The 12,666-nt window shown below is 39.6% G+C and overlaps 1 protein-coding gene across 1 annotated transcript in view; it reads left to right on the forward strand.

The window, feature by feature from the left end:
* antxr1c (ANTXR cell adhesion molecule 1c) overlaps window positions 1-11,826 on the forward strand; it is a 30,767-nt gene extending 18,941 nt beyond the window's left edge. The window contains exons 13-18 of the mRNA XM_026316137.1: window positions 1,848-1,943; window positions 2,152-2,190; window positions 2,534-2,632; window positions 2,710-2,877; window positions 4,071-4,151; window positions 9,222-11,826. Coding sequence (XP_026171922.1) covers window positions 1,848-1,943; window positions 2,152-2,190; window positions 2,534-2,632; window positions 2,710-2,877; window positions 4,071-4,151; window positions 9,222-9,485 — 747 coding nt within the window. The 3' untranslated portion in view covers window positions 9,486-11,826. The remainder of the gene's footprint in view (window positions 1-1,847; window positions 1,944-2,151; window positions 2,191-2,533; window positions 2,633-2,709; window positions 2,878-4,070; window positions 4,152-9,221) is intronic.
* The last annotated feature ends 840 nt before the right edge of the window (window positions 11,827-12,666 follow it).

Raw genomic sequence — 12,666 nt, forward strand, 5'->3', positions numbered from 1 at the left:
ATGCAGTGCCATCTGATACCATCCAGTATTGTGTTTTGGACTTGCCCCATCGGGCACAGATATTTCCCCAGAGATGGTATATTTAAAGTCTTTGCAATTTTAGGTTGAGGTTATTCTGAAATTGTTTGACAATTTGTAGATGCAGCTTTTTACAGATTAGTAACCTCTGCCCGTCTTTACTTCTGAGAGACTCTGACTCTCTAAGATGCTCCTTTAAAACCCAATCATGTTACTGACCTGCTCCCAGTTAACCTGATAAGCCCATCTGTTTATGTCCCCTTCTCAATTTTGTTATGTTTTAATGTTTTTAGAGAGTCAAATCACAGGAGTCTGTAGTCCAGTCAAAAGGTCTTTTGAATGCCTTGGGGTGGCAGAGACAAAAGGCTAGACGCAGAAGTTCATGACAATATGGCTGCCATTTCAGTGGTTTAGTGGGGAGAGGGAAGGAAAGGGAAGAAGGAGCGACTGAGGTGCTTTGTGCTCAGCATTTACCAGTTGTGAAATTTGTAGCATCATGACACTTTTGTAGGTCCCTGGTTTGTGAATGTATATAACTGTGTCAGTGAAGGAGGGCGCAGCTTAGTTCTCTCAAAACCAAGACCACAAAAGGTGCAATTTAAGACAATTTAAAGCAATTTAAGAAAATAAAAGACGCATGCTGGAACATATGGGCCTGGGCCACAGCAGATTCCCACTCAGCCAAAAAGAATCGTGCTCTTTGAAGTTGTTCCCCTTTAGGACATGTGACATCATATCCATGAAAATGTTGTGCATTCAAATGGCTGTGTTGTGGTTCATGAAATGCGGAGCTCAATTAAACATACATGGCAAATAGCTATTTCTCACCACTAGACCAAACCATATAGGCTGAACTCACACCAGGCTTACGCAGGCATGACAAGTTGCTAACTCGAGATGGGTAGCCCTGGTGGCATAAACAACGATCTAGGTAGGAAAATAAACTTCATAAGCCCAACAAACCCCTGCAACTCCTCCCCAAATTCTGTTAAAGTGCCACATCGAGGGGTTTCAGCCTTTGTTGTTCACCCACAAATTATGCCCATATAAAGTGAAAAAGCACAAACCTCAAAAGTTGCAAAATGCAGATGTGGCCATCGAGTTGTTTGCTCAACCATTACCTCACGAAATGTATAAACTTGTCAATTGTTAAAAGTTATAGATATTCATAAACTTGCCCACTGGGAGGTTTCTGAGAACCAGTGATTTGTGCCAGTGATCTGCTTTCTGCAACAGACCCCACTGCTGAGTTCAGATACCTCCCCCAGGTTTCTGCTACAAGATATATAGGGGAAAGTCTAACCACATGTGATCCTCATCTGTGGTTTGTAATGGGAACCATGTTTGGCTCATGGATGTCTGCCTTGCTCAGTGTGAGCAAAGAAGAACTGAAAGATTCATTCATGGATCACACTATTTACATTAACAACATTACTGAGAAGGAAAAAAAAAGCCATACCATTACAACTATGATTATACTTTTATTGGTGCGAATACTTCATAACTACTTCTAATATTATTTCTATTCATTTTATTGTCACCATTACTGCTGCCATTATGCAGACTAATGGTAGTACTACATTTGGTGCTATAGCAATTAATCCTCTTTCTATCAGTGGAGAAGTACTAATATTTTTCAATTAAGTAGAAGTACCATAATGTAAAAACAAGTAGTACATCTGTACTTCTCTTTTCAGCTGTGTAAAGTGGGGTAGTGAGTGTAGGATGTAACACTTAAACATTCAGCCTTTCTGTATACAGATACGATACAGTAGTTCTTTATAAGTGGCCGTTATGTAAAAACTTACCTATATGTGTTTGCTCTGCAGTTTGATGGCACCATTCTCCTGATCACCCTGCTGGTGTTGTTCCTCCTGCTGGCCCTGCTCTTCATGTGGTGGTTCTGGCCTCTCTGCTGCACTGTGGTAAGAAACAGGAGAGGTTGGTTAAATAACGATAAGCACCTTAGAAGGCCCCAAAACATATATATGTAAATAAATATTTGTGATCCTGAAAGTTCCTTTGAAAGCTGCTTGTCTACAGATGATGAGATTAATGTGTTTGTGATATATTAAACTTATTGTTTCCAGTTCTCATAACAGTGAGCATGTCATGTCTGTTATTCTTCAACAGGTGATCAAAGAACCACCTCCTCCTCCTCCCCCTGAGCCTGTGAGTCAAAACACATCAACACATTAACCCGGTGTTGAAATATACACCACAATGAAGGACACTTTAACAAAAACCATGAATACTTTATTAAGATGTAAATAAGATCCAAAACTACCATACAAGGTCATTACAATATAGGCAAATGGCCATGAAAAACACAAATGAATTTATTTGGTTTCCTAACTATGTGTAATACAATCAAACATCAATATTATAAAGGCTGGTAATGGATAACTCCAATTAATGTACAGATGTAGGCTCTAACAACTTATCTGCTGACTCAGCATTTGAAAGTCTATCAGTGAGGAAAAGAGTCAGTTCTTGTGTCACTGTTGTGATATAGGAGTCAGACGATGAAGACGGCTTGCCCAAAAAGAAGTGGCCCACTGTGGATGCTTCCTATTATGGAGGAAGAGGAATTGGAGGAATCAAGAGGATGGAGGTAATGGAATGAGACAATCACTAAACCTATCATCCCAAAAACTGATGGATTATAGATGTATTTTTTGTCGTGTGTAGGTGCGCTGGGGAGGAAAGGGTTCGACTGAGGAGGGGGCTAAGCTGGAGAAGCCGAAGAACGCTGTGGTGAAAATGCCAGAGCAGGAGTATGAACCCTACGAGCCCAAACCCAAGAAACCTCAGAGCAAGAAGCCGCCTCAGAGCCGGAAGTGGTACACACCCATCCGGGTAAATGCAGTCTCCCAGTTTCCCTCATAGCCAGCAGACAATGGCACACTGTAATATAAAAAATAACAACCCACTACCCAGATCTTTTGTTTTTCCAGTAGGTACATAAAATAATAGCCTTTAGTTTTCTTAGTTGGCAAGAAAAGCTGCAGAGGGACACACGAATATACAAACTTTTCACTTGGGACATAAGTGCAACCCTGCTGTCTTGAAACAAAATATGAGCTTTTCAGGAACTCAAAAATCTGCCTTGTTTACTGTTTGACCACTGTGCGTTATTGACTTCTTGCCCACCGAGTCTCAAATTACTGTGTGGCAGAATTTTCTCAACCCACAGAGGAGCCTGAAATCCTTCAGCTGAGGGTAAAACATGAAAAACACCAAGAGTGGGAGTTGCAAAGTTTTCACAAGACAGCAGGGAGGAATAAAGTCTGTGTGTGCATAATTAGTTGCATAAGCACAAAATCCACCAAGTATCAATGTGCACATATAACCAATGTAATTAAGTATATATTCCAGACAATATTAGACTTGGCGCCTGTACTGATTGTGCTTTTACCATACACTATAATACTGCTATAATGCTGATTATTTTAAAGATGGAAAAATGGGTCTTCCTCTAAATAGGTTGATTCATCAAGCACTAAGCCACCACCATTCTTAAAACTTACTTTGAGTAATGTAACACCTCATGTATAGGAGGGAAAAGCCCATCCTAATCCATTTAACCAAGCAGATTGGAGTGAAAACCTTTGTTTTTGAGATGTTCAAAAAGTTTGTTGAATTCCAGTATCATCTTCACAGTTGAAATACACTGGATCACTCTTGGTGGTACAGATCATCATGTTTCCTGTGTGTTAGAAGTAAGCTCCTGTTCAGTCGCTAAATCTTTACAAGTAATGAAAGTTTCATGCAGTCATGTGTTACATTAATGTGTAATAAACAAAAACATAGGCCGAAGTGTTCATGTAACTGTAGTGACTAATCAGTGACTCAACAGCTTGAACCAGAGAGGAAGGAACTAATCAGTGGAACCAGCCTTTGTTGTGAACCACAGGCTAAATGTTTGTTGATACAATATAATTAGAGACTGATTGATAGATTTTTATTAACCTATGGAGTGAAATGTGGAGGACTTCAGTGTCCAGTTGTGGTCAGCTGCTGAATCTCTCTCTCACTTCTCTCCCACTCAGGGTAAACTGGATGCTATCTGGGCTCTGTTTCGCCGTGGATATGACCAGGTTTCCCTGATGAGACCCCAGCCCGGGGATCATGTGAGTACTTCAGGAAATATTTCATTTTTCCACATTTTTTGCTTTTAGTGTTTCACAGCTGCATTACCTTCTTTTCAATGTTCCCCTCCATCTTCATCTCATATGTTTCATATATACCTTTTATAATTCATGTCCTGTCTTTTTTCTTCACCCGTTGTTTTTAAAAAAGGAAGAGAAAATTAGTTCTGTATTAGCACCTTTTGTTTAGAATCTCAACATCTGAACCGACTCTGTGACAAAGTTGTTCACAATGGGACTAAAAATGAGCTTTCAGTGTTTAAGAGAATGAATAGCACCAATTGACTTACAGTCCAGTACAGCAAAAACACAACTAATGCTACCAAGTCCAAAGTTTTTCAAGGGTTAAAGCCCTGCGCTTTATACACCCTGAAACTGCTTCAGTCATCTGTACAGATTACTCATCCTGTCCTCCATTCCTCCATCCCCCTCTCTGTCTCACTCACTCCTGGTGCTGGCTAACACCTCTGCTGGCCCATTTCATTGATCCAGCCTCTTTCTCACACCTGCTTCACATTAGACACTATAAACTGGATAGAAAGCAGAACTCAAGACACATTTTGATGTGTTCATGTGTATAAGCTGGTAAAAATTCTCTCTTCTCCTCACATCAGCCACATGGTTTCATTTTAAAACCCAGATCCTGTGTACCAAAAAGCCTCAGATAAGAGTTTGGCTCGAATGCGGTGAGAAGATGAGAGTTCATTGAGTTTAGGAGCTTTTGATGGATGGTTTAAATCCCACTGACCCATTTTACAAAGCAACTCTTAGTGTTACAGTGTGTTCGGCTGATCCTTTAAAACTTTTTCCAGCTTCATTTGTCTAGTGGGTACTTTGAAATGCAGTGGTACATAACTACAACCTTTCTGCAGGCCTCTGGTTTTTATTTAAATACAATTAAAATAATCAAATACACAGAATATAATTTCCCCCCACACCTTTTCTATTCTTCTTCCTGTCTACAGCCAACTGTCCTGCTGATCCCAAGCACCAGTTAAGACTATGCTTTACCACCAGAGCATTTTCCAATTACCTTTTTTAATAGAAATTCCACAATAAAGTGTGTTTTCTTGGCACCACAGGTAGAGACAGGATGTGTTGCCAGATAAGCTTTCAGACCTTCCAAATGCTGGCAAAAAAGTGACCATTAGAAGCAAATTGCACAAAAAAAAAAGATTAGATTTCCTTTATCATGAAATTTCTCCTACCTAGAAAAGCTTTTAGCAATGGGATATGCATACAGTCAATATGCTGAAATGCCTATTTTATAGAAGAAATTGTGTCTTTCTTTCCTACTTAAATTAAGTTGTTATTTGCGGCTTGTTACAAAGCTGAAGAGCCAACTCCCAGGCAGGCAGGCCAACTCATTTCCAGGTACTGTAATGGTTTAATTTGAAGAGGAAAGAGTGAAAACATGTACAGGGCACCTCCTCATTTGCTATAAGTGTTACCCTACCTGAAAAGCTATTTGGTGATAAAATTTTCTGCCACAGTCCCACCCTCAGTGGACTTTTTAGAGCTAACTCCCACACCCCAACTCTGCCAGATATGTTACCTCAGGCCAAGTTGGTCGAGTTCAGCCTGGATTCTGCTGCCATATTTTATTTTGCTTCCCTGTGCTGAATGTCATCCTTGAGACCAGTTTGACTTACAGTCCTATATAGTTTCAAACCTCAGTGTCCATTTTAGAAAGTGCACATTGAAGTATTGCAGTATCAATCCAGACAGTCCAACCTTCAATGGCCCAACTCAGGCCTATTCAATCAGGAACTACAGTATTTTCTTGAGACGGTGCCGGACGATTCCAGTGCTTTGGCAAATTTAAGTTGTGCAACAAGAATTCAGTATTAGATTAGGAAAACTTGGCCTACCTGAAACCTCTGATTTAATCCTGGTCAGACAAAGTTTACTCTGCCTGGAAAGGAGCTGATTACCGTTCAGTCACATTGTTCATAAATAGTCAATTTGCATCAATTATCCAATTCTGGAATAAATTTGAGTTTCCCAACTCACATTTCATCCAGTCTCTACAGATCAGACAGAATGTCAGAGCCAAGACTCAAAAAGTGTTCCATCACAACATTAACTTTTTGATAACGTAGTGCACCTTCTTGTCTCTGGCCTGTTGGTTTCTATGGTTTGCTTAGTGATTATTTTACGATATCTGATGTGCATTTAAAAGAAGTCTGGTGCAGTAACCTGGACATTTCCCTGTCTGAGACGTTTGGCTGTGAGCACAGCCAGAGTACAGTGCCAGTCAAGAGTCTACACTGTACATTTTTCACTTTAAAGTTGTTCATTGGTTCCAAATCCAGATGACCTAAGATATTTCAACCCAGTCAGACAGATGTGAATGGTTTTAGCCTGTCCTAAACCTTTAACCTGGAATTGCTTCATATCCTCTCTTGGCAGAAAGACGCACCGCTACACACTGGGGAGTGGATTGTTTTTTTCTCTCAAAAGAACCAAGTTACATGAAATTTGATGAGGAGTGCATAATGAAAGGTTTAGGAATAAAAATTGTACAGTGTGGGATCTGGATTTGATGTGAGACTTCAGACATAGACTCTCGACAGTGCTGTGATATACAGCAGAGAGGCTGTGTGTGTGTGTGTGTGTGTCCATGCAGGCAGAGCCTAGGAGAGTTTCACTGTAGAGGTCAGTCTCATGGTTTGGCTCACATATAATGTCTGTACTCTGTGTGTGTTTGTTTATGCTTTTGTACAGTGGATTAAGCTTGTGTGTGTGTGTGTGTGTGTAGTGTTTAAACACATGCATACATAACCACATAACTCGCCAATGATATACTAAAGTTAAGATCACTAGGATGGATGTAATAGGATGTAATTAAAAAAAACAGGAGTTAAAACCACACTGATGTGCACATTGTGAGTTCGATGTAGTCCACACACACACACACACACCCATGCACACACGCACACACCTTTACTGACATAAACACAAGCCTCCCCAGAGATGCATTTAGCTGCATGAGGTAATACCTAAGGCAGATGACTGCCAGGGCTGTCTCCACCATCCAACCAGCAATGTCTGCCTCCACCATCCAACCAGCAATGTCTGCCTCACTCACACACACTTTGCTCAGGCCTAGACAATTTTATGACCCTGGTAAGGCTGTAGACGGTGGAGGAGGTCAGCAAGAAAAAATCAGCAAGTGCGGCTTTTTTAAATACTGGAAAATGTTCAGAGATTTAAGCTGCAACTAACAAAACAATGTAAATGAAAGTTCCTCATTTCTATGTGTGGTACTTATTTTATCATTCAGTATCAGCTTGGTTCAAATCCTGTTTTTGTCTCTCTTTAACTCAGTTTCCTGTCAATGGGTATTTCCATAGGGCAGAAAAACAATTTCCAAGAATTTGAGAAGATCCTCACGCAGGCTTTTTTTTCATCAACGTCTAGGAATGCCAGACTGGATAAGTGGTGACAGACCAGAAACTAGTGGTCGCTGCTAAATTCTTGTCCTTTTTCTCCACTGTTTATCCAGCTTTTTTTTATGTGTTTGCTGTCAGCAGCTAATTGACCAGTCAGGATAAATGGAATGTGTCCTCTCTGACTGTTTTTACTGGTTTTCTGCGAAATGTTGTCTCTGCGTGACTAAATGCTTATTCAGCATTTAGTCAGTTCTATGCATATGCCTTTATTCAATTTTTGTTCAACTGTGAGTTTTACATGTCGACCAACTTCTTTCTTAGTATTAATCTGCACCTGACCTGATGAGAGACGAGTTAAAGCTTGACATTAGGGTCTGAAAAACGTCTGCGGTTGATGTAGAGATGTTCAGCTAAATGGAAGAGGACGGGAGTGGTTGGATGGTGTAGAGGACAAAGGTTTAGAGTGCTCGGTTTGGTTTTTTAGCATTTCCTTCTGTCTGGTATTGTTTTTTTTTCCTAGCTCTGTCTTGCTTTTGTTGTACTTTTTAATGTTTATTTGCATGAGTCATTCACTATATATATACGTCCAACACATGGACGCATGTCTCTGTTTCATTCATGCTTACTCTTCACAGTCCTTTCAACAAAAATTGAAACATTTTGAAAAGTATGAAAAAATGCAGGTTCAAAATGCTGTGTATAAGATTTTATTTTTAAAGCTCGAATGAACTGTTTTCTGCCCGTACCACTTCTGAATATGAGTGACATCAATTCCCGTTTTCCCTGATTTTCCACTCTGTAAAACCATGGACCTGTGGTTCCGAGCACTGATACTACTTATTAGCAGCTTAACATTACTTCACTCTGCTCTGGCTGCCAACCACATGCCATGGTAAAAGCGACCTCTGTGAACTCCATTGTAGCTTGTGGTTAGTGTAATATTTCACAAGTAGCTCAGGGTAAGCAAGCCACAGGTCTTGGGACAGAACATTGGACTAATTGGGATCATCTGAAGTGGGGGTGTGAAAGCGGGGATTAATCTGGAACACCAGCTGGGAGCACACACCCACACAGATAGACAGACGGTCACAGAAAGAAAATCACAGATACACAAACATATTGTACCAAGAGCAGTGACTATACCCTGACCCTGTGGTTGACCGATGACACCTGTGTGTCACTGGATTAAAACCTAACCCATTTCCACACAACTGCAACCCCGCTGTTAAGATTAACCAGGTTAAATTAACAATTTATGTCTCACATGCTATACAGTACATGTTACATTGCATAGTATGCTACATTTTCATGTCAAACTTATATTACATACCTGGAACTCAAAATATGACAGAGTGAAAAGAGCTCCAGATCAACTGTGGAAAATATTGGTCTCTTTGGACACAGATCTGATGTTTTTGTCTGCCATGATTTTTAGTCTTAACTTTTTGATCTTCTGTGATTCCACTTAATGTTTTTTTTAATCTGCAGGTGATTAGAAACACATGCAATAAAATAGTAAGACATCTCAGATAGGATCAAAGGTGTAGGCTGACTGACTCTAAAAAAATCTAACATAATGCTAAAAAAGTCATATCAGTTGCAGATTTGAGCCCAAAACCTTTTTTATAACCTCATGTGTCTCTTTCCTTTCCTTTAGGGTCGATGCATCAACTTTACAAGAGTGAAGGATGAGTCAGCAGCAGCCAAGGCCCCACCTCGCACTCCAATCCACACACCCTCGCCACCGCCACAGGACTACCGTCCTGTGACCCGCACCACCTCCATGTCTCCCACTTCCACCAGCCCTCCTGCCAAATCACCCCCGTCAAGCCAGTCACCCCCAGGTCCGCCACCATCCCGCACGCCCCCGGGGCTTCCCTGTCCCCCTCCATCGCGTCCCCCACCTAGCCTCCGACCCTGAATCACACAGAAGGAACCCCTCCCACCCCACACCACCTAACGCATCCGCTTTGATCTCAAAGACTTACTCTGTTGACCAGCTCTTTCAGTTTGAAAGCTGTAGTCCTCACTGCCAAAAACTCTCCTGCTATAAGCCAAAGATCAGCAGTATTTTGAATCTCAGTCGCCCTGTGTTTCTGTTCTTGTATGTGAAAGAGTGTCAAGTCAAAGTTGCAGGAGAACAAGAGGAAGTTATTTGAAAAGTGAAGTCTTACTGACCTCAATGCTCTTGATGTAATTGTTTATATGACAGAGAGTGGACCCCCCCACACACACACACACACGCCAAAATTGGAAAATGTCATTTTCTACAGGCTATGAGGATTTGCTGACGAACAACAAAATGACTTGCAGGTTGACTTGATGTTCTGACTCATACAGAGCGAACACGGTGGTTTGGGGAGATATTTTACTTAGCGTTGTCGTTTGTGAGATCAGGGAGGATTGTTGCTGGACAGCATAGCATGTAGGGACAGGAAGTCCACAGAAAGATACTGCAATGGATGAACTTTTTCTGTTGTCTTTATCAACTACTGAGTTATGCCATTGTCATTGAGAATTAGGGTGAAAAGTAGATCGCACATGGAAATCTGAGTAACCGCATTAAATTCTTACTTTGTTTGTTTCTAAATTGTTGTGAGCTTTTGGGAATTGGATTTCAAATCACCTTTAATCAGTCATGTTGCTATTGTTGTCGAGTAACTAAAACAGAAGATTTTCTAAAAATGTCGTTTCTGGACTTTTGTTCTGAGTGCAAAAGGGAATGTCTTTCTTGATCTTTTTTCTAGCAACATGCCTAGCAACAAATTCCAACCCTTCTATAATTTAGTTGTCCAGTCTTTCTACTATTCAGGGACATGGAAGTGTACAGATGTTTAATGAAAAGTATGTTTTTTCAGTACATGTTTAAGATGCGTTTTTGAATGCTAAGTTGGTTGATTATCTTTGAGGCTTTGGATTTTATCCTTAAACACATTTTCATGTAGTTGAATTTAAGTTACAGCAATGCATATTTTGTTTTTTTGGTTTTTATTTTTTTTGGGGGGGGGCAGTTTGGGTATCTGCGCACATAGACTGCTGGACAACTAGAGTATGTATTTGTTTCTGTAAACATTGGAAACTCATGAAATAGAGCAACCAGAAATCAGGTTAATGTCTCTCCTCACATTGTTTTATACACAAGACCTGATACTGTACTTTGATAGCATTATATGTGTTTTATGTCTTCAGTTTTATCATCACTAGTCACATTGCAACTGCAGGGCAGTTCAAAGAGCATCTAATTTATTTTACTCCCCGAGAGAAATAGAGGAGAGTACTTGAATATTGACAAGGTGTCCAATCACCAAGACGGACACTGTGTGCAGAATTTAGCCAGGTAAAAGTCATACAAGGCTTACCATTGTTTCTCAACTCCTCAGCTACACTGAAAAAAACATTTGTAGAAACTGAAAGTGATCCAGTTGACATTTTATGTTGTGTAAATTGGGGGAAAAAACACACACACACACACAAAAACTGTGTGAACCGTGGCATGCATTGTGATCTTTTCTAGCAAGAGAAAATCTGCCATTTGCGACTATGTGCTTAAAACAAAACAAAAAAAAAAATGGAACATTTTGGTTTTAGTGTGTAGAAAAGAGACTGAAAAATGTTGGTATTCCTTCTACATCCAGACCCTTCTGGAATTTCTTTTTCATATTTTTATACTTTTATTTTAATGTACGTCATTCGGTTATGTCCTGTACCGTTGTGTTACTATATGCATTCGTAATCTATCACAGCACGTTAATAGTGGTTCCACTCCAGAGAAAAAGGAAATGAACATACATCATTTGCTTCACTAATGTGTATATTCCACATCTTCACTGAAAGTGCCTTTTTATCACACTGACAATTCTTATTAGCGTGTTGAAGTTGAAATAACTTTTAATAACAGAGTGCTTTGTGTAACAATTGTCACATTAATGTTGATGCATTATTATAATAGCCATAAACAAAATTCCATCTGGGCTAGATAATAATAACTTTCCAGCATCATATTTGATGACATTTTATTATCTTTGCAACGTCTGCTCATAAAACAACGTCTTCATTACCAAAGAGGATAAATGACTTTTTTTTTTACGAATCTACAACTGTTTCTTTTGAAATTGAGGAAAAAATGTACAATGTTGTTCACATTATATAGATAATAAGCAATAAGCAAAGTTTTAATTACTATACATGTAATTACTTCTAACAGAGAGAATTTCCCAGTGTCAATGCCATGTGTCATAAACCAACAGGCTGACAGTCATTTACTTAAAGTAAAACGTAGAATGACCTTTTACGTGGTACGACCACGAATTTGATTGTGCCTCATAAAACTAAACTGTTTACCAGATGCCAAGCTGAGATTTATTCATGACACCAAGCAGATGAGAAAGGTTCAACTTGGAAATTTGGCTAGAGACGCAGTACACTGCTACCTTGGTCTCAGCAGAACATCTTTCCTAATCCAGGTCAACTCTATTAACACCAAAGCAAGAATTGCAGTAGAAATGCAGCATAGCTGCAAGATCAGTGCTTGAAAGGGAACTTCTACAGTTGTTATTGCTGTCAGGGTTGTCATTCTTTGAGATGCATTATGTTAACCAGTATAAACAGCAGTACTGAAGCAAATATGAAAGACGTATATGATTTTCTTTGTTAATTTACTTTTACTTTTTTATTCGTATCAATAAAGGTTGACTTCCAAGCTTCTACCAGACAGTCTGTGTGTGTGTGTGACTTCTACTTGGACGCGTGTGTAGAAACTTGCATATAACTATAGGGTCAGTAAGTTGGCGCACTGTTGTCTGAATGTAATAAATTACACCCAACATGAAAATCAAATGCATCCACAGTACAGATCTTTGCTCTGTAATAAGTGCCTACCTGCCTTTGCTCTTAAAGCTGGACGATTCAAACTTTTATTGTTAACAAAAGCTTAAATGCCTTTGTATAATCTAAAATGTGTCATAAAGAGCAGCTCTACAGATGAGAGCCGTGAGCAAGAACCAAAAACACCAAAATCCCAAACAAAGGTAAAATGAGAACAAATTGAGATTACATTTTTTCACATCTAATTTTTTTTTAACTTTTCTTTGGAGGATTAATAA

Source organism: Mastacembelus armatus, chromosome 19 (assembly GCF_900324485.2).
Source record: "Mastacembelus armatus chromosome 19, fMasArm1.2, whole genome shotgun sequence".
NCBI classification, from domain to species: domain Eukaryota; kingdom Metazoa; phylum Chordata; class Actinopteri; order Synbranchiformes; family Mastacembelidae; genus Mastacembelus; species Mastacembelus armatus.